This window comes from Meriones unguiculatus, chromosome 20, assembly GCF_030254825.1.
Source record: "Meriones unguiculatus strain TT.TT164.6M chromosome 20, Bangor_MerUng_6.1, whole genome shotgun sequence".
Lineage (NCBI taxonomy): Eukaryota > Metazoa > Chordata > Mammalia > Rodentia > Muridae > Meriones > Meriones unguiculatus.
The window spans coordinates 68,309,515-68,332,057 of record NC_083367.1 but is presented as its reverse complement, the minus strand read 5'-3'; the positions used below and the strand labels follow the sequence as shown (position 1 = coordinate 68,332,057).

Here is a 22,543-nt window from a genome sequence, read left to right as displayed (position 1 = left end):
ATCTTACAAAAGTGCAATCTGACATTTAATTTTTCTTTACACCATTGCAGGGCCATCAAAACGGCTCAGCAGGTCAGCTTGCTTGGATGCTGGCATCCCAAGCAAGGAAGATAAAACTGACTCCTGATAGTTGTATTCTGACGGTTACCTGCATGTGTGCATGAATATTCACCCCCACACACACATACACACACACACACATACACACAAACACAAACAAATAAATAATAAAATCTCACTACAGTCATTAATAGGACATTAAATATTTTCCACATTTTGGATGATAGCCTCAGTTACGGAATCCAGGAAGTAAAATCAACAGGGCAGAGCCCTGCCATCTTTGATAACCACCATATATTAAGGTAATTGCTTTTCACGTGATTTTTACTGCTTTATTATTTTGACAATTAAAATCTCCTTTTTCTTTTCTGTTCTTGAATCTGCATCTTTAGATTCCTAGAACTTGGTTGTATTTTCACCATTTACCAGCTAATTTGTGACATAAGTCTAGTCTGTTGACAACTAAGTATACCACACTGCAAATGATTAGAGTTCTCTGAGAGATACAGTTGTCTGTAGCTTGGAGGAGTGTATGTGACTGAGAGGAGGAGAGATGACAGATAGGGGCTGGAATTTGAGTCATGGAAACATTCTAGGAGGAAAAAAAAATATCCAGAACCATATCAGATTGAAAGAAAAAAAGGAAATTTACTTACAAGATAAGTCCTATGGGAAAATATCGACCACTTGATACTACCCATGTAACCTCAATAAAAGCTAGCCTGTATTTTGTAACAAGATCTGTTAGAAACGTGCATTTAGTTCAACTGTAACTTACAAAAAGGATGAAATAATTTCCAGAGAGTATGACCAAATGAAAAGGAACATTTTTGTCTCCTAAGTTCAGAGGAAATGAAGTAATATATCCTCCAGGGTGTGGATACATGGTCTGTTCTCAGCTGCTCTGGCCGGCTGAGTGAGTCACATGACTCAGCCCTGGCTGCAGCTGAGAGGAAACAGGAATGACAATGTGCTGGGTCGCCAGCTTGTGCCAGGTAAGTGTCGGAGGTCTGCTCCCAGGTGATGGACATAGGGATATTATTGGAATTTGCATATTACAGATGAGAAGGCAGAAATGAGAGACAACATATTTCATTACAAGTCACACAGTTGGAGTTTAGTTTTTCCTTTCTCCTTCCAGGTGTGATGTCTCTAATCTCACCACACTTCCCTGTATCTTTTTATGTGAAAGAATTTTCTGCACGTCCCAAAGAAGGTTCTACAGCAGCAGCAGCTACACACAAACACAAGAACCGTGGGCGGGGTGAGTGTTTCAGGGGAAGAGTCACATAAAAAGAGAGGATGTGTGTTCATAGTCTCATGAATTCTCACCCTTCGCTACTTTTGATCAAACCAGAGTAACTTTTCTTTTCTTTTTTAAATACGTCATTTATTGGGACAGGGCCACGGTGCGTGCACAGCACACCTGGAGGGAGCAGAGGACAACTCGCAGGAGTCGGTTCTCTCCTACCACCAGGTAGGACGTGGGAATCGAACTCATGTCATCAGACTTGGTGGTACTCACCTTTACTGAGCAATCTCGCTGGCCCCAGGGTATTGTTTTTATATGAGACTTACAATAATTTTACACTGCGGTTATTTAAATGTGGGGTCTGTCTAACCAGTTAAAGTTGTTTTATTGTTTGTTAACTTTCTTTTTCTTTTCTGAAATTACCTGGTGCGAGATGTACTGCTCGCGGAGCTGGCTTGCAGAATTCCACGCAATGTTTCCGTGCGCCAGGACTTTGGCTTTCTCAGTCCACTTCAGAATGCCCTCAAGCATTTCATTGTATTCTTCCAAGTGTGATGACGCCTGAAAAGTCAGCCATGTTCAGATGGACACAAAGCTATGTCATGAGTGGGAAATACAACCCTAATATGTGTCTGTGGATACAGCTGTCCCAGAGAGTGGCAGATATTATTTCACTGCTATTGGAAGGGATCCTGGAAAGTCAGCTGCCTATGGACAATCTGCCACAGATTGCCCAGGAGCCTTAGGGTAAAACCCCAAGTTCACAGTACGCTTGAGTTATTTCTCCTTTCATTACTCTCAATTATCATTTTATTCTCTTTCTCATTTGCATTTCATTTCCACTTCCCATTGGGTAAAAGGGATGGCAGGCAGGGATGGCATCATGCAGGATCTAACACTGCAATTCACAACCACCAATTCCCAAGCTGGGGACAGCAGTGACTGTCACCACGTCCTTAGGAGGCAGAGCCAGAGGACCAGGAGATTAAGGTCCACCGTGGCTACACTGAGTGAGTTTGAGGCCAGCTTAAGCTATATGAAAAAACAAAAAGGAAAAGCTGAACTTCTCATTTAACTTTAACCTGGTTGTAAAGATTTATGCCCAGTAGATTTGTAAAGGCCTATCTATAATCAAAAATTAAGATGAGATATATGGGTATGTACGCAACTTTAAAACATTTGAATCTACCCTAAACTGATTTTACAGAGCTCTTTCATGGGTGCTATTCTTTTTACAATGATAGTTCCAGTTAACAAAGCCTATACAGCCAACATGGGAAACTTTGTCATTCAAAGTATAATGTAGTTTGTTATGAAACAAACACAGGTTTATGTATAACTCACAGAAACATTGTAGACAATAAACTATACCCAAACTTCTTACGTCATTGCTAGCACTGTCTTTTGTATTTGTAATGTCTGCCATAAATCACTTTGGCTATTGACCTGGGGCATGTACATACCTGGTTGAGTTTAGACAGCCGGTTCTCGGCCTGCCGGATGGTTTGCTGGTGGAGCTCAGTCAGCTTTCCCATCTTCCTGGCCAATGGCTTGCCCAGCTGCCTGTGCTGTTCTGAGAATGTTAGTATAGCAGCATCTAATTCCATTAGCTCTGAGTTGCAGCTATCTAATTCTTCTCCCAGCATCTATATGGTCATCGACACAAAAGAACACACAATTACAAAAACAGACATGTCCTGGGTTTTTTAAGATCAGGAGGATTATGCTTTAGATGGTTTGTATTAAAAGTAAAAATTATAAATAATCATGTTACTATGATTTAGCTGTTTCCATTTCTTGGGTTAGAGCATCAGAGCAGGGGTGCTATGAGCCTCCTATGTTTCCCCACCCAATGAATTTGAGCTGCTTAGCTCATTGACAGGGTGCAAACACAAAATGTGATTCACCTTGGAATTTCTTAACTTGTACAAAAGATTCATCGTGAATCTTTTAATAATCTATTAGACATACACGCATGCATTTCTATTAATGTATTTCTATTGCAATGATAAATTACCTAAATGGACTGGTGCTATGACATTTGTGTAGTGTCTTAACTGCCTCCTGTTCCTGCTGGGCTTCAGGGGCTTGCTAAGAACTCTCATAACTGGGTAGCATAGATACAGCAGCCTGCAGCCAGCAGTGCCCCTTGCCTTTCCCTCCCTCCCTTCTCCTTACCTTCTGGTCAATCTTAGCTTGAGCTAGATTGTCAGTTTTGGCTTTCAGCTTTGTTAGAATGACTGTGAGATCTTTGGCTAGTTTCTGGATTTGGCGGCCGAACTCCTGGCTCCTGGCCTGGCCCTGCTCAATTTCTTGCACCTTCTCTTGGATCTAAATGATCAAGGGGGACATCGAAACCAATCACTGTAGGATCAGATAAAAGATAATAAAATTCTGAAATGACACTGACTGGTCACACTTTGGGCGGACAGTGCTGCTTTGACACAGTGGACTTCGTGACGGTGGGTACAAGGGGCAGCAGAGACAGCTCAAGTTTCAGAAGGACTTGGCAATTGTGAGGACCAAACTTTGGACCAGGCGAGGAGCTGGGTGTCCTGTACCCACCAGTAACCCCTGTTCCGCGGGTTACAGAGACTGAAGGATCTCCAAGACTGCTGACTTCCAGCCTCAGTGGCAAAGCAAGATCCATGCATTCAGGAAGAGACCCTGCCTCAACAGGATAGAGAGTGACAAAGGAGGGGACTGGGGGCTGTCTCCTGCCCCCCACGTGTGCCCAGGCACACCTATGCATTGTGAACACACACACACTTATGAATAAGTATGAGCCCCCAAGGCTTTGAGGCTGATTTACTCTCAGTAACCTTGTGCATTTACTATGTTCTTTCTGCTGTTCCAGCAAGAAAAGAATCAATGTCTGTTCTCTGAGTCATTCATTAACTATTTACAGATGCGAGTTAGCATTGCTCTGTCGGCAGCTGATCCTAGCTTGTCTGCTCAGTGATCTCGTCTCTGTGATACACGAATACTTTCCAGCCTTTTTGTTCTTTTTCTACTCTTGTGTGTGTGTGTGTGTGTGTGTGTCTATGTCTCTGTGTTTGTATCAGAGTGTGTGTGCATGCGTGTGTATGTGTGTGTGTGTGTATCTGAGCATGTGTGCGTGCGTGTGTGTGTGTGTGTGTGTGTGTGTGTGTGTGTGTGTGTAAAACAGCACACTTTTAAAGGCCAGAGTACTCACTGTGGAGTCAGTTCTCTCCTTTCACCACGGGAGACCTGGGGGCCAAAGCTGGGCCATCAGGCTTGGCAGCAAGTGGTTTTTCCAGGTGAGCCATCTTGCCATCTGCTAAGATTTATTTATTTTTTTTTCATGAAATAGAAACCTATGCACCAACCATTGCAGGCACATGGATTGTTTTCAAGCATTTTTTTCAAAGTGTCTGATAGTGACATGACAGCTTAACTTTCAGCTGCATTCCTACCACATACCAACAAAGCACAAAGGAGTGAAGAGAACCGGGGCTGCAAAACGTGATCAGAATGTGGCTCACTGGTACTGTCCTTGCCCAGCACAGGTTTAGTCCCTAGCAACACACACACACACACTCACGCACACACTTACAGTGGGTTTGATTTGATTTATAGCAACATTCACTTTATGTATTTTGGTCAGAGTAAAATTCTGTGAAAGTAATCAAGAATCCAAAAGTAACTGGGTGTGGCGAAACACACCTATAATTCCAGCCTTCAGGAGCCTGGGCAGAAAAATAAGGCCAGGCTGGGTTACAATAGTGAGCTTGTCTTAAAAATAAATAAGTAAATTACACACGATTTTCTTTAGATACATGGATGGTCCTTAGACTCCTCAGAGAGCAGTGTTGCATTAGTCCTGGCCTGCGTCATCTTGACCTACCATACCAAAGTAACTAGAGTGTATGGAATAACTCTAGCAAGCAAGCAGGTAAACATAACTAATACATTTAAATTTTATTTTTGTTTTCTTAATTTTTAAAATTTATTACAGTTTATTCACTTTGTATCCTAGCGGTAGCCCCTCCCTAATCCCCTCCCAATTTCACCCTCTGTCCCTCTTCTCCTCCCATGCCCCTCCCCAAGTCCACTGATAGGGAAGGTCCTCCTCCCCCATCTGACCCTAGCCTATCAGGTCTCATCAGGACTGGCTGCATTGTCTTCCTCTGTGGCCTGGTAAGGCTTCCCCCACTCCCCTTAGGAGAAGGTGATCAAAGAGCCAGCCACCAAGTTCATGTCAGAGACAGTCCCTGTTCCCCTTACTAGAGAACCCATTTGGACACTGAGCTGCCATGGGCTACATCTGAGCAGGGGTTCTAGCTTATCTCCATGCATGGTCCTTGGTTGGAATATCAGTCTCAGAAAAGACCCCTGTGTCCAGACTTTTTTGGTTCTCCTGCTCTCCTTGAGACAGGGTTTCTTTGTGTATCCTTGACTGTAATAGAACTCACCGAGATCCACCTGTCTCTGCCTCCTGAGTGCTGAGATTAAAGGTGGGCACCTTTTTTGGTTTTTGGTTTTTCAAGACAGGGTTTCTCTGTGTAATATTGGCTGTCCTGGACTCACTTTGTAAACCAGGCATGCACCATTGGGCCCAGCTCTAAAGTTGATTTTTAAAAAATGATTTATTAATTTGTGTGAGTGTATGTATGCATGTGTGTGGATAACCTGGGGTCCAGAAAAGCGTGCCCGAGACCCTGAGGCTGGAGTTACAGAAGCCAGCTAAGGTAGGTGCTGGGAGTGAAGCCCGGGTTCCCTGCAAGAGCAGCAAGTACTTTTGATCCACTGGGCCATCTCTCCAACCCCCTACGTGATTTTTCAAAGACTTTAACTAGTTAACTTATCCTTTCTGACAGATCTTCCAATATCTGAGAAGTCCAATTGGCCAGTTAAATACTCAAAGAAAAAGTATGTCTTCATTTAGCTCACAGTCATGGTAAAGCAGAACTGGATTCTGATGGCGACTTTCAAATACGCTGCCTCCTCCTTTCCTGGAGATTCAAAAGTACAGCACAGATGTGTAGACTTTGTAGTTTAGGTTTTTCTGAACCACAAATGTTTTAGCATTAGTGTATTCCTTTTGTGCCATATAGAATGGTTTCTAATCAAACTTTTGTTTTGTTTTTCACGATGGTTCCTCTGTGTAGCCTTGGCTGTTCTGGAGCTCCTTTTGCAGACCAGGTTGGCCTTGAACTCATGGAGATCCATGTGCCTCTGCCTCCTGAATGCTGGGGTTAAGGTGAGTGCCGGCACTGTCTGACTTATAACTGAACTTTTATGGCTCTAGCAATCAGCCATCAAGACAATTCTAAAAATCCCCTACACTTTCACACAGATGCTGCACGATGCTTGATGCTTTTTTTTTTTTTTTTTAATTCAGGAAGGCATATACTCTTTATGGGAACAAAATCCAAAAATCCCCTGGTCTCTGTGCCAGAAAGGACTATGTATTTCTTTTTTCAAACAATGTTCAAGTCTGTACTTCTGAGTTCTGACTGGTGTGCCTTCAGTGTGTGTGTTTGTTTTTGGAGGCAGGGCAGAATGAAGCCATTCCTCTAACGGCATGTACCCTTCAGCATGCACTCTAGTGATAACTACATGCCTGGTTTCACATGTTTCCTTCCCATGAGTGTCTCTTTCCTTCAATATCTTCACCATCCACCTCATTTCTTTTAAAAAATATTTATTTATTATCTTTACAATATTCTGTCTGCATGTGTGCCTGCTCACCAGAAGTGGGCACCAGATCTCATTATAGATGGTTATGAGCCATCATGTGGTTACTGGGAATTGAACTCAGGACCTTTGGAAGAACAGCCAGTGCTCTTAAGCTCTGAGCCATCTCTCCAACCGCCCCCCCACCTTATATCTTGATGAACTAGAATCACAGCGTGAAGAGTGACTGGCTGGTTATTCAATATGATATGATTTTATGCATGTAGTGAAACAGATAAATCCTATTTCTTTGTTGTGCCTTGAGCACCAGGTTCCCAGTGATTGGACGCTGTTTGGGGATATTGTGGACCTCTATGAACATGGGACTCAGCTGGGAGATGAGGGTCCCTGTGGCTAGCACATGAGATGTATAGGCATCTCTACTTACAGCCCATGCTTTCTGCTTTCTGGTCTTCTGTATACGAGAAGTACCAGCCACAGTTCCTGCCTTGCCTTCGCCACCATGACAGGATGCTCTCCCTGAGTCCAAACAACTCCTTCTCCCCTGACTTGGTGCTGTCAGGTTTTCTGCCACAGTGGTGAGAAAAACAAACAGTACCTTTGCATGGCTTTATTGTTCATAGCCATGGTGATCTGAATGCTAAGTGCTTTATAACGGTTCATTATTTACCTTTGCTTCCTAGGAAATAGGACAGTGCAAGGCATGTCTTGTAGGACTAACTCTGGAAGAGTCGAAAGCCCTCCACTGTCTCTCTCAGAAGTTTACCTGCTCCTGGATCTTCAGGTCCAGCGCAGCTTCAGCCAGCTGGAGGGAGATTTCAGACGGTAATATAGCATAAAGACCCAAGTACTTATTCTTCTGTTCCTCTGCGATTTTCTCAATGCTCTCTCGGTGGCTGCTGGCTTCAGCCAGGAGGGTCTGAGGAAGGAAGGCAAAACAAGAAAATTCTAGGTACCTGATAAGGATACATTTCTCATGACAATAGAGAAAATCTATCTATTTTTCATTAGCTATGGTTAAAGGTGAAACTAGAGAAACATCTTACAAGGGCAATGAACATCAGTGCGCCCCGTTTCAGCAGACGGATGATTCCATAAAGGAATAATATAGTCTACCTTGTATCTGTTATGTGTATACCTTGTGTATACCACACATATATATATAATACATGCCTAAGATTCTAATTCACAACTTATTAAGTGCACACGAGCAACCAAAGCAAAGGCAACATTTTGACCTAGAGGGTGAAAGGCTTCTGTACCTTCAGCTCTTCCAGTTGTGTGTTTATCTCTACTGTCGGATTCCCTAAGTACTCCTTCGCCTCGTGAACCCACGACCTCACGGAATTAATACGAGTCTCCACGGCTTCTCGTTCTTGTAGCTCCTGCTTCACCAGTTTGCCATGATTTTTCACTTTCTCGTGCATGCTTCAAAATACCAGAGAGAGAAAGCAGAAGTGGACATGAAGCAGGAGGAACTCTCCGAGGCACCGCATAATTTTAGAAAAGATATAGAAAGGCCAAAACCCAGTTTGCTTTGGCAGGCAGCATTACCTCTAATTCTTACAGATAATCTTTAGTGACACCGGGGTTCAGTTCAAGAATAACAGAAGAATTTGCGTCACAGGAGGTGAATAATTTATCTTTGGAAATTTGAGAGTCCACTTTGTTCCCTGCCACTAAACTGCTATTTGTTTCCCTATGCAGAAAACCTATATTGCCAGATTCTTTCATCTTCCCAATCTGCTCAAATAGTACTGCGTCATCACCACTTGAATGTAATGTGTCACTGGAAAATATGTGGCTGTGAGAAGCCAGCCTTTAAAGGAAGAATGAAGCTTTAGACATGTAACCATGATTAATGTCAATGGCATGAATGATTTGAATTAGTGGGATAAAAGGCCTTTCAATATCAGATTACCCTAAAGTCATTAATAACTAAGAGAGGTGAATATAGATTTGTATAAGGTAACCCTACTTAATAGAGGAACTGAAGTATCTAAAGACATTTTCCCAATGGCAACTTCTGGAGCATCAAGATGAACTTTCTCCTACATTCTCTACCAGTGAATGGGCTCAACTGCCTAGATTTCGTTGTCATTCTTGTTCCCATCCCCCTGTATCATGAGCAGTTATCAAGCTTCATCAAACCAATATTTTAAATATTGCTCAGTTGCAGAAGGTCTAACCTGGGACTCACTATATAGCCTCAAACTCATGATCCTCCTGCCTCAGTGTGCTGGGTGTTAGGATGACAAGTATGTGTCACTACACCTGGCACTCACTTGTCCCTCCTCCACCACCCAATGGGTTTTCAAGCTTTTCCTGTGTCATTCCACCCCAGAGTCACTCAGCCCCACTCGGCATCCAGCGGGAGAGGAGCTAGCTTCTTCGCCATCCCTCACAGACTGGTTGCCTCTGCTTGTAGTTTATTGGTGCCTGTGGTAGGAATCCTCACTGCCAGAATCCCTGGGGTACAGACACCTGGGAAGCATACTTGTGAGCAAGTGTGTAAGGGTGTTCTCAGAGATGTTTGGCCAAGGAGAGGATGACCTCTCCCAAAGGTAGGTAGCTAGTTTAGCCTACCCACAGGCCAGGGTCCCAGAGTGAATAAGCAGGAAAAGAAGAGAAGGCCAACTGCGCCGCCACGAACGGCTCTGTTCCCTGACTTGGCTGCCATGAGCCCGGCAGCCTTGTTATCCATCCTGCCTTCCCTGCTGTGATGGACTGTCTCCCCTCAGACCATGGAGCACAACAAACACTCCTTCCTGAAGGTGCTTTTGCCAGAGTAACAAGAAAGTGACAAGGTTTGCAGACTTTCCAGTGCTTCACTGAAAAGGTTCCTTTGCTCACTTACCAGCACTTCACACACAGAAAGGAAAACAAGAAGCCTGGCTTGTTACTGCATTCTCTTTCTCTCTCCTACCTCTTTCTCCCTCCCTTCTTCTCTCTTCCTCCTTTCTCCCTTCCTCCATCTGTTTCTGTCTGTCTGTCTTTCTCTGTGTGTCTGTCTCTGTCTTTGTTTCTCTGGGGGAGGTTTGTGAGTGTGTGGGGTATATGAATATACACACATGTGCTCATGCATGTATGTCTCCATGTATTATAGAGGCCAGAGGTCAAACTTGAGTGCAGTTTCTCAGGAGCTATTCATTTTTGGGTTTTGTTGTTGTTTTTGTTGTTTTTTTTTTTTTCAGACAGAATCCCTATGGCCTAGAGTTCATGGTGTGAGGTAAGCTGCCTGGCCAGTAAGCTTCAGAGATCTGCCAGTTTCTACATCCCTGCTTGCTGGGAGTACAAGTATGTGCTACCATGTTCAGCTTCTCTTTTTCTTCCTTCCTCCTTCCTTCCTTCCTTCCTTCCTTCCTCCTTCCTTCCTTCCTTCCTTCCTTCCTCCTTCCTTCCTTCCTCCTTCCTTCCTTCCTTCCTTCCTTCCTTCCTTCCTTCCTTCCTTCCTTCCTTTCTTTCTTCCTTTCTTTCTTTCATGTGAGTGCTGAGGATCAAATTTGGATAATCACTCTTGTGCAACAGGTACTTTATCAACTGGGTATCATCCTGGCTCTTTGCATTGTATAATATTTCTATACTTTTCTAATGAAGAATGGAAGAGTGAAGAAAACCTAGCAGTAGAAATGAAAGGGATTGGAGCTCCACATTTTGAAGCTGCATGCAGGAGCACCCCAAGCCTGAGTCCCCGGCTGAGCCAAGGCCAGCTGTAATTGTCAACAAAACAGGTGTGGAATTACTTGAGACACTGATCTTGCAAGGCGGTGATTTCCTGCAGGATGGGCACCTCTTCCCTAGGGCTGGGGAGGGATCCGTCTTGCAGCATGCTCAGCGCTCTCTGCTGCAGCACACCCAGAGCCAGCTGCTGCTGCTCCAGCTCCAGCGAGCAAGTGTCCTGGTGGTCAAGGAGGGCCTTGAGGTCGGCTTTTGAGGCTTTCTCTGTTGAACTTCCAGGTAATTTACCTTGCAGCTGATCGATCATTTCAGTGGCTTCCTTAACCTAATGACAAGTATATATCATATGAAGCTCGAAATTACACTGAACAGAGTGTGGCGAGTCCAGTAAGCACCACACTTGACACAGTTAACCATGATGACATAAACTCTAAATCTCCAAAATGAAAACTGAGATGGTATCTCTAACATGAAAACCCACCTCTCTCCTTCTGGGTTTAAATTATTAATCCCCATATCTTATCAAGGCAGTCACAGACTACAAGCAGCAGAGAAACTTTAAATGAACTGAAAACACAAAACATCCACTTTTAAACTTAGCTTGAGAGAGAATGTGTGTGTAAGTGTGTGTGTGTGAGAGAGAGAAAGAGAGAGACCAAGAAGACATGACTAAAACATGAAACCTTACCTAATGGATGGAAGAAATTAAACACAGGTTTGAGGAATATGTTAAATTCTTATTTTTGCAAAAAAGAAAAAAAATTACCTTGTAATTTTTCCAAAATAGGTTAAAAAAATGGGCCTCACACTGGCTTGTCTTCATTTCAAAATTTCATTGCTTAATTTTAATTTTAAAAATTTATTTATATATTTTTAATTTTTGAAGTTTTATTTATTATTTCTGCATGTGTGCATGCACATGTGTGTACACACATGACAAGAGCAAGCACAGAGGTGTCCATGTGACACATGTGTGGATATCACAGGACAACCCGTAGGAGTCTGTTTTCCCACTTCACTGTGGGTTCTGAGGATCAAGTCAGGTCATCAGCCTTGTATCACATGCTCTTTTACTCCCTGGCCCTCATTTATTTTAAAAGTAACATACAAAACAGTAGATCCCCTGTGACATTTTCAGGCCTACTTGGTTCTGCCTGAACCTGCCTCGCCCTCCCTGTCCAGTCTCGCTGGCGTTCCCCATGCCTCCCCTTGCATGCATTTTTCTGTCCCGTGCGCTCCGTCTCCTACCCTCTGCCACAGGCATGCAACTCTCACGTGTCACCTGATCCTGACTTAGAACTAAACTGGGCAGTGCACGTAACATCTTGTCTCATAATTCAGTTTTCATGAAGTTGAGGAAATAATGAACATTTCACAAAGCTAGTTTCAAAAGGGAAGCAGGGGGCTGTTTGAGTGCGAAATGGCCCATCCCCCACCTTCAGTCTCCCGATCCCTCCTTGATGACCCTGTTTGAGGAGGTTCTCGGGTCCTGGGCTTTCTGGAGGAAGTGTGTCGCTGTGGCCGGGCTTTGAGAGCTACTTCCGCTTTGTCTGCTCTGGGCTTGGGATCAAATGTGAGCTGTCACCCTGCTGCTCCGATTGCAAGCCTGCTGCCACCGAGGAGCCTAACCCTCCGGTACCATAAGCCAAAATAAACTCTTTCTTCTACAAGTTGCCTTGGTCATGGGGTTTTGTCACAGTAACAGAAAAGTAACTAATACAAAGGCAAAGTACAAGTTTTAAAAATACACTCTATGCTAGGAGAAGTAGAACAGAACACAGCTGAAGCCAATCTGGAAGGAAAGTTACCTTATCACTCAAGCCCCTCCACTCATCTACTGCATCCTCCAGTATCTTCTCCTGGTCCTGGGCCACAGCACGGAGTCGCGTCCAGCGCTGCCAGACAGTGGTCATCGACCTGCTTAGGGTCGCTTTGCTCGCATCGTTTCCGGTTTTCTCTAGTTGTGATGCTTTTTCCTCCAGAGCCACAATTTTCTCATGGAAAGAGTCAACTATAGACACTAAAGCCTAGTGCAGGGTTGGGGGTGAGTAGAGGGGGTTAGAGAAAGGTTGATTTTTTTTTTAAGTTCTATGGACTTGGGTAAAGCCCAAAGACACTTGCAAAAAGGAAATATTTCTGTGTAAATTTAGGATCCTCAGGCAGTCATGATGGTGCATGTCTGTAATTCTAGTGGTGGGGAGGCAGAGCAAGAGATTCAGGGAGTCAAGGTATCCTCAGGTACATGGAGAGTTCAAGGCTAGCCTTGGCTATCTGGAAGCCTACCCTTAAAAACCCAAAAGTAAAATAATAATTATGAAATCATTTTGTTTCCTTTAACAACTCTACTTTTCACTTATCAGAGTTGGGTTTGGATTTATTTTGAAAGGGGAAGATTATTTATTTATGAAAGATGAGTTATTTTCTACTTGAAATTTTTTTTAATTTCTGAAAATTAATAAAAATGATAGCAAATTTACTTTGGTATTTTAAAATGTTATAGTCTCCCTTACACTGCTATACTAGAAGAGGGGCACTTGGTTATTAATTTCTGGATTTTATTTGAGTTAGTTCAGTTTATCCAGAGCAGTATTTACCACCATTTAAAAAGGTTTATTTATTTCTTTATTCTGGAGTCTGGCAGGACCCGGGCAGGAGTTAACGATGACTTTTTATAGGTTCTCCTTCCACCTGGTTTTGCAGAGGCTATCCCTCTTGTTTTCTGCTGATACAGACTCCTGAAGCTCCCAGGAGGCTCTCTCATTGCCATCTCCCATCTTGCGGTGGGGGTGCTAGGATTATGAACCTGTGCTTGAACAGCCTTTGATGTGGGTTCAGGGGCTCCCACTTAGGGTGCCAGGTGTCAGGCTTGTAGAGCAAGCACTTTTACCCCCTGAGCTGTCCCCCCAGCCCTTTACTGCCATTTTTAAGCCCTAGGATCTTACCAGAAGCAGATAGTTTGGATTTCTCTTTTGAGTCTTAGCTATGCCTTTCTTGTGAGCATCTCCAACTATGAAATGTGTTTTTATCGTGTCTTTATCACAAGCAGGATGGAAATAAAGACTTAATGATGTGATTCTGAAAACATTATGTCACAGAGACTGTTGCAAGCCACATGAAGACACATTAAAATAACAACAGAACTGACCTTGTGTTTGGACAACTTTTCTTTGGCTTCGTGGCTGGAAGAGGTCTTCAACAGCGAAAACTCAGACAGCTTCTTTTCCGCATCATTCATCAGCTCAATCACCTCTTCCCTTGCTTTCTGATACTCTTGCCATTGAACCGTACATCTTGGAAAAGCCCAACAGAAAAGAATCAGCAATACTAACCCAGCTACTTCTACACAGGGCTCTAGTGTCCACATGTCTGACAATAAGAGAAAAGAAGTGAGTTTGCATGCTAATGTATGTTACTATATATATGTATTAGCATGTTGCTCTCCCACATGGGTCTACTCTAAATACCTCTGCAGGAGGTCCTGCTGGGTCTGGGAGTCCTGGGTGATCCTCTGACTCCTCTTTTCCAAGGACGCCATCTTCTGTGCTAGCTCTTCCTTTCCATGTGGCTTGATGAGTGGGTCCAGCTTGCTCACAAGACCTCGGAGCTCCTCCACATTGCTGTGGAACTGCCCCTCTGTTTTGAAAAATTCCATGTGACTTTTGAGGTTTTCCTCTGCACTCTCAACATTGAGGCCGTTGCCTGCCAGCTGTAACATTTCTTGGGCATCCTCAAGCCAGTCATTAGCTGCTTGGAACACTTGATAATACCTTTGACACTGACTGTATATTTCTGTCAAAGTTGCCTGAAAGACAGTCATCATGATATCATCAACGTCCAATTTATAGCAGATTTGTAAATGGCATTTCATTTTTCTATCTCTTTTCTAGTTCTCAGTTCTATCAATGCCACAAGAAGTTCACATGTGCGTTAGGAGAATTGTTTTCAAGGTGAATGCATTCGAATCCTTTATTTCTCCTTCTGTTAATCTTACTATAGTTCTATCACTGCAGTTAAAATACATAATAAGTAAGGAGAGAAATGAACTATCAATTTATGTTAGCATCTTCACTGGTTTTGAAACTATGATTTTTTTTTTTCTTTTAAAGACAAATGCAAAGCTCAGTAGTGTGTTCCTATCTGGATGTTTTGCAAAGTAGTTATGCCTCAGTGGGCTAAAAGAATGACAACAATCAACTTCCAAACCAGCCTCTGCCAGCTTCTGGAAATGAACGAATTGCCCTTAAGTCTTGAGCAGAGACTAAAACAGTAGAAATCCACAAAGACTGCTGCTTCACACCAGAAGGAAGAGAAATACTTTACCCAGCCATCAATGAATAAGAAAGCAGAGCTACACCAACAGCGAAGGCAGTGACTCAGTAGTCAGGATCACAAGCAAACATGGGGAGAATGGAAAGGAGAGCTAAGGGTGAGCATGTGGCTTAGAGATGCTTCCAGCAATGTTGTGACCTACAGCTGTCTGGACGGCAACATGCACAACACAAAGGCAAAGCACAGACAGCCTAACAGATTTAAGGTTGTATTCAAGAATCATCCCTGACTCAAAACATAGTCAACGTGATAGATCAGTGGTTCTCAGCCTGTGGAGGGCTGTACATCAGGTATCTTGCCTAACAGCTATTTACAATTTGATTCACAACAGTAGCAAAACTATAGTTAAGAAGCAGCAACAAAATAATTTTACGGTTGGAGGTCACCACAACCTGAGGAACTGTATTAAAGGGTCACAGCATCAGGAAGGTTGAGGACCACTGTGATAGGTGATTTTTAAAGAGAAAAGGTCAGTCTTTATCCTGCACTCAGGGCTCAGCATTTTACATATTCATTACAAGCTTTCTTAAACACTAAAGGTTTTGCTATTTAAAGTGTTAGAGTTAATCAGTGTAGGAAGTAAATATGATAGGAAGATTCTGCATGCCTGGTGCCCGAAGAGGCCCAAAGAACATCAGATCACCTTGAACTAGAGTTACTGGTGATTATAAGGTTGCCAGGGTCAGGTCCTCCAGAAAAACAGCACATACTCTTAACTATGAACCATCTCTCTAGGCCAGGATTATTTATTATCTTTTGTGACACAGTTTCACAGAGCCTAGGCTGGCTTCAAAATCCCTATGTAGATCCTCCTGCCTCTGCTTCTCAAGTTCTGGGGATATATCACCATATCGCCATATATCACCACGCCGCGTTTAAGCAGTGCTGGGAGTGTGCGTGATGGCAGATGAGCTTTACCAGCTGAGCTACACTCCTGGCCTGGAGGCCAGGGCGTTAAAGGAGTACATCTCTGCCAGCTGCTGTTTCTTTTCTCTTATGAGGAGACTGTGCAAGGTCTTGAGCCAGCCCCAGTAGGAGGGAGATCTGGGAAGTTCTCCACGTGCTTCCATTGCTGTTTGTAGTTCCCAGGTCTTGGGAGCCGCAGATAAAGGACCCTTCCTTGTGCTGTGCTACATTTCACATCAGGGGAAGGAAGCGCCCCTCCCTAAAGAAGGGGAGAAGACACAGAGCAATGGATGGCACAGCCTACATAACACACCTTGGCACCAGGGTAGGTCTGTTATTCATCTGGTTTCATTCCCTTCGGAGTGAAATCCACTGTTGATTTCATCTCGTATAAAAAGGAAGGGCACTAAGTGTCCACTGGCCAGATTCTATTAATACATCCACAATGCCTCATTGTAGGGATTACAATGGTCTCAGGACCTTTGCTGGTTGAAGATGCTCCAGGAATCTGTGCAAAGCACTTTAGAACGTGTGTCACTCACACTTCCTGGCGTACTCAAAGACATCTTTATAGCTCCCTCGACACTTAATACAATGTTTTATACTTTACTGTTAAGGAAGTAGTGTGAAAGGGTAAAGGGTTTGTACATGTTTTGAATTTTTGAAAAATATGCCAATCACAATTAGTGTGGAGGCCCCTTCAAAAACTGCAGACAGATCAATGTATAAGACAGCCATACTGCCCCTGAAGGATTCTAGTTCAGCACGCCACAGAGACCCTGAACATCTACACTTACTACAACATTAGCACTAATACTTCAGGGATGGAATTGACTCAAAGTGTCCACCAGCAGGAATGGACAAGGAAACTGTGGTATGCATATATGATAGAGTTTTATTCAGCCATAAAGAAGATCAAGGTGATGCCGTTTGTAGGGGAACGAAGGCAACTGGAGAGGCTCATACTCTGTGTATGGGTCCTTGATCTTATGGAGGTGTAAACACACATACATAGGCCTGCATACGAGATGAAAATGAAAACTGACTAGGGAAAGGTAGGAGACAAGGGGGCAGTAATGTCTTAAAATACCCTTACAAAATCCAGGACCATGTATAGCGAATATATGCCAATGAAATAAGTAAGTCAATTGCAAATATATATATATATATATGTTGGTTGAGGTTGGTTGAATCTGTTGCAAGCTATGTTATCAAAATAATTTATTATTTACCCTAAAGGTGAGAACAAAAATGATATACAACACCAATCCAAGCAAAATGTAACCAACAGGGGACACATGACGATGATTACACATATAAACAAGAAAAACGATCTTTAGAAAAGCACCATTGAGGATGATTTGGTAAACCATCAAAAAAGCAGTGTTAAAAAAAAAGCCGTGTTTAAGGGTTTTTTGTTTTTATTTTTAGTGTGTGTGTGTGTGTGTGTGTGTGTCTGTGTGTCTGTGTTAAAGCTTCCTATAGCCCAGGAATGCTTCATAGTGGTTTGTAACTGAGGAAGGCCTTGAACTCCCAATCTTCCTGGCTCTACATTGCAAATGCTGGATGTGTATGCATGACCCATACACTTGAGTAAAATAAAGCACGGGGGTTTTAAACAGACAATCAACCCAACAGAGATTTTTTTTTTTTCACGTGTTTACAGGTAAGCCTCCTGGAAAAGAGAGGCAGAGCGCCCCCACAGACCTGCCGGGCACGCAGGGCTTCTTGCACGGCCCCGTCCAGCTCCTGAAGCTCAGCCAGGGTGTGCTCCAGGTCTGCAGAAATCAGCTCTTTGGCTTTGGTGAACTTCTCCTGCTCCTTGTGACTCAAGGCGCTCATGATCCTTAGGCTGGACAGGACCTCCTCCTGGTGGATCTGGATCTTCCTGATCTCCTCCTGGATGTCCTGGAGGCTGAGGTCAAGGCACACCGGCCCACTGAGCTCTGCCTTCACCCCCCGAAGCCAGTCCAGGGAACGGCTCATCTCTGTCTGGAAGTCTCTGCTCTGGACCATTCTGTTCTCGCACTCTGTCACTGTCTCCCCGACTCCAGAGGTCAACTGTCGCAGCTCCTCCTGCCAAGACTGGACCTGACTCTTGGCTTTCTCGTAAGCCGAAGGATCGAGCTGCGGAATAAGGTCTTCCAGGTGCAGGGCCACTCGCTTGAGCAGGCTTCCCGAGTCCTGCAGGCTTCCTGCCAGCGAGTGGTACACCTTGAGCTTCTCCTCTGCAGGCAGTGTTTCCTCATTCACTTTGGCCTGCTCTGTTTTCACGACTTCCAGCTGACTCTCTAGCTGCCGGCACATCCTCATATGCTCTCTGTAAGCACTGGTGGTGTCTTCCAAGGAGCTGACCCTTTGCTCGGCCTGCCGCTTCAGCCTGTGATACAGAGTGGCCAACTGCAGCATCTTCTCTGGCTGCCAAGGCTGACCTGTGCTGCGAAAACTTTCTTTTTTCTGGCTTAGTTCATTCACGGCTTCCCCAAGGGCCACCACCTCACCCAGAAGGGCTCTGCAGTTCTCTTGAAGAGACACGCTCTCCTCAACTATCAGCTCTGAGGGCATTTTCCTCATCTTTAAGAACTGGTCTTCCAGGTCCCCCAGAGACTGGGCTGTCAACTCGATCAAAGAGGCATATTCCTTTCTGGCCAGAATTGCTTCCTGGATCTTGTAGAACTTGTCCTTAGCCAAGGCAACGATGACGTTGAATTGCTGGGGCAGAGCACTGAGTTTTTCACTGAGGTAGGCATGATCAACTTCATTGAGCGATGGTAGTATGGCCTGACCAGTCCTCTGCAGTGTGAGCAGAAGGTTTTCACACTCTGGAGATTGTTCCAGAATGCTCTGGTATTTGTCCAGCTGTGCTTGGAGCTCAGCGCTCTCATTCATGAGGTTGATTTCAGGAAACGTGGCGATGTCTGCTTGTTTAAGCCAATGGCAGGCTTTATCGAAGTCTTCCTTAAAATGCTTTCTAGAAACCAGACTCTTCTCAAGCTCTTGCAGCCGGTGACTGCATTTGTGTAAAACGGTGTCATAGACACTCTGCAACTCCTGAAGCCTCTCCAGCACTTCAGCTTTTTCCTGCTCTGTTATTCCCTTCATCAGTTCGCGGCCCTGTGCCCAAAGTCCAGTGACCTCATTTTGGTAAGTCTTGAGGCTGGCCTGTGCAGTCTTACATGTTTTGACCTGCTTGCTTACATCATCTGGAAGGAGGCAGATATATTCCCGGAACACGATCTTTCGCTCATGTTGCTGGATTTGGCTGGTGGCCTGGAAGACTGCTGTGAGAAACTGGGTTTTCTCAGACAAAGCTTTGTTCAAGTACCTTCTTCGCTGGCCCACTAAGTCACTGAGGCAATTCACATGCTTCTGGGCATCTGACAGTGCCTTCTGGATCACCTTCCGTTCGCTGAGGCCAAGGTCAGCCATCACACGATCTGCATCCTTCATCACTGACTTCAGGAGCATCTGTTTGGCCTCCAGCTCACTGCAGATGGCCAAGTGGTCCGTGAGGAGGTTCTGAGCCATGTCAGGAGGGGGGCTCTGCTTCAAGGCTTCCGCAATGTTGGGTTGTTGCTCCTCTGCCCACTCCATCAGCTCCTGGAATTTGGATTGCACTACACTTAATTCCTCCAAGTTGGTGACCGACACCTGGATTTTCCTTTTGACCAGGTCCTCAAGCTGAAACCACCGTTGCTCAAAGTGACTGGTCTGTTCTCTCACCAACTCTCTGTCATCTAGGCTCAGGTGCTCTATCAGCTTCTGTTTGTGGTCTTTCAAGTCGTCAATGGTGTACTTCTTCTCCTGCAACACCAACGCTAACTTCTTCAAGGCCTCCAAGTGGACAGCTGTGCTTTCTGCGTTGGATCTATAAAGACATAGACAACGCAGAAGCAAATCAGTTCCTGCTCTCTTCAGCGACACTTCAGCACTCTCACTGGCGGGGAACTCAGAACCTAGATTCACCGTGGCTGCCTTAGTTTATGGCTGACTGATGAAACTGTTGGCATCAGGAACTTGAGTCTCATCTAGCCCCTGACAGGATCAAGCTGCCTATGTTCTTCTCAGTTTCTCACTAGCTTGTGCTGCCCTCCAGCCACACCTCCATGTGCCTTTAGCTTTCTGCATCTTTATGATCTGCCTAGTAACATGATACATGTGTTATAGATGAAGAAACACAAACCTACCTCATAAAAATAGTGTCTAACATGATCAAAAGCATTCAATTTAGAGTCACTCTTTTTGGAGCAAGGGACAATAAATAGCAGAGCCCTCAATGACTCAATCCAGAAGGTATAACCAATGGCACAGGGGCTGTCTCTATGGACCTGGTTATTTTTATATAGCTCTGTGCTTAGATATGTGAAAATTTAAAAATAAATGTATGATTTAAATCATCACAATTTTTTTGTTGTTGTTGTTACAAGGCCTAGAAAAAGCTGGATATTATAGTCTGTCTTGGATTTATAGGTGATTAGTTCTGAAGTATAGGAAATCAGGCTTGTTGGCATTATGGTTGAGTTTGGTCTTGGATGAATTAGGTTTAAGGTACCTATAGGATTACTGTAAACGAGATACATGGAGAGGTATTGATAGCTCATATTGACAATGCTCATATTGACAGCATTTATTTTAAATTAAACTCAGTAAAATGCTGAACATTAAAACAGAGTAAAAATTAAGAAAATAGTATGGGAAAATAAACAAACAGTAAAACATAACCATGATTTATCTAGTTCTAGAATAATTTTGGACTTTTGTTTGCAAAAACCTAATAGGTTATGTAGAAAGCTCATTTTAAAATAATTGTAGTGTTCAAAAGCATATAATATACTAGTGTGTGTGTGGAAGAAAGGTACTTACTTTTCAGAGAGTGAAAGCTACAAGGGATTCAAGGAGCAAGCATCTCAAAGGGCATAATTTAACCGAATCTCAAAATGATTTCCTACAATGTGGCTATTGTGGTCTGAAACTGAAATGTTCCCTTATGGGCTCATGTGTTTGTACGCAGCGGCTGGCTAGTGGCGATGTTTGGAGACTTGTAGAGCCTTTAAGGAGTGGGCTTTGCTAGAGGAAGCAGGTCACCAGAGTGGCCTTGAGGTTCAATAGCTCAGCTTGCTTCTCGTCTGCGCTCTACCTCCTGTTCCGAGATGTGACAGGCCAGATGCACACCCCTGCCACCGTGGGGTTGCCATCACCACATCCTTCTCTCTATGATGGACTGTACCCCTCAGACTCTGGACCTAAGCAATACTTGGTCGGAGCAACAGGGAAGAGAAGCATCTTCAAACAGTGACCAAACTCGACTAACATATACTACTTCACAGACTCGCAGAGACACCTTTAGAACAAGGTGGATCCACTTCACAGAGTCCCAGACAGCACCCAGTGATTGGCTGTTAGACAAGGGGAAACCACTCAAGAGTGTTATCTTTGGGATAGTGTCGGAGAAGACACAGTGACACATCTCTTTTGCTGGTGTGATAAGCTAGAAGCCTTCTAGTCTACACTGGACAGCGATAGTGACCTCGGCCTGAGGTCAACCCCTGCCTGGGCATCACAGTGAACCTCTGGGGGGCTTGTGCTACCTGGCCAGGTTATCCCATTCTGTCGTAAATGTTTCAAGGAAGCCTTGGACGACATTCACGTGGTTGTGGTAACTGCTGGTTCTCTGCACGTCCTGCTCTCTCTGTGCACGAAGCCCGTCAGACTGGAGGCACAGACCCTGCCACTGCTCCTTCAGGTGGCTGATTTCCTTGTGCTCAGGAGACTCCTGGTTCTTCGTTAACATGTTTACCTTTTCCACGATGGTGCTCACAGAGGCCTCTTTGCCCTGCAGCTGCTTAATGAAATCCTGAAGATAACAATGCAAAACAGGAGATAAGCTATAAGCCCTCCTGAAGGAACAGGCTGAAACACAGATATAATACCTTTAAATATAGGTAATAAAAAATTCGAAAAATTTAAAGCCACCATTCTTTCTTCTGAACCTGAATTCTCAACTATAGAAGAAGCACAGTGACTTTGATATTTTCTTGGTTTGTGTTATTTTGAGAGGCACAAACAAAATGCAGAAGTAGGTTTCCTTCAAGTGAGATCTTAGTCCTCTCAAAATTGTATGAAAAAAAAAACTTTTAAATAAAAAAAATAAAAAGTTTATGCTCTTATGGAAAAAATATAAATTTAATTCCCTCTATTCTTTTTTATCTTATAGTTATAAATAATACTCCAGTAGAAAATATAAATAACTCAGTATCAAAGAAAACAGTCCTAAAGCTTGTTTAAGATATGACCCTCAAGATTATATGCTTATAATAATTCTCAGTTATACACATGTAGATTGTAAAACACATTTCTGCTTTATTAAATTAATTGCACATTAAGGATGCATTTAACAAACTGGCTGGCATTACTATAGCTGCAGCTATACAGCAATAAAAATCTGAACAATAGGTCCTATGTGTTTTAAACACCAGTTCCCTGGTTCTGGGGGAAATGGTCAGCTGTCTTGCTTGCAAACAGTGAATGTTTCATATGAAAATCGCTATGCGGAACTCTACACAAAATATTATTGATTTACCAACTGACACAGGGTCTTTGCATTGCTTGGGCTCCTGGGCTCAAGCCATTTTCCATCCCTAGCCTCTAAATACAGAG

General features: G+C 43.7%; 1 protein-coding gene across 14 annotated transcripts in view; it reads right to left on the bottom strand.

The window, feature by feature from the left end:
• Syne1 (spectrin repeat containing nuclear envelope protein 1) overlaps positions 1–22,543 on the bottom strand; it is a 459,455-nt gene that overhangs the window by 172,628 nt on the left and 264,284 nt on the right. For all 14 annotated transcript variants that reach the window (XM_060373516.1, XM_060373529.1, XM_060373530.1 and 11 more), the window contains 11 exons: positions 21,475–21,740; positions 17,594–19,754; positions 14,116–14,453; positions 13,797–13,941; positions 12,460–12,678; positions 10,717–10,976; positions 8,236–8,401; positions 7,740–7,892; positions 3,491–3,643; positions 2,776–2,958; positions 1,736–1,873 (listed from right to left, as the gene is read on the bottom strand). In XM_060373516.1, coding sequence (XP_060229499.1) covers positions 1,736–1,873; positions 2,776–2,958; positions 3,491–3,643; positions 7,740–7,892; positions 8,236–8,401; positions 10,717–10,976; positions 12,460–12,678; positions 13,797–13,941; positions 14,116–14,453; positions 17,594–19,754; positions 21,475–21,740 — 4,182 coding nt within the window. The remainder of the gene's footprint in view (positions 1–1,735; positions 1,874–2,775; positions 2,959–3,490; positions 3,644–7,739; positions 7,893–8,235; positions 8,402–10,716; positions 10,977–12,459; positions 12,679–13,796; positions 13,942–14,115; positions 14,454–17,593; positions 19,755–21,474; positions 21,741–22,543) is intronic.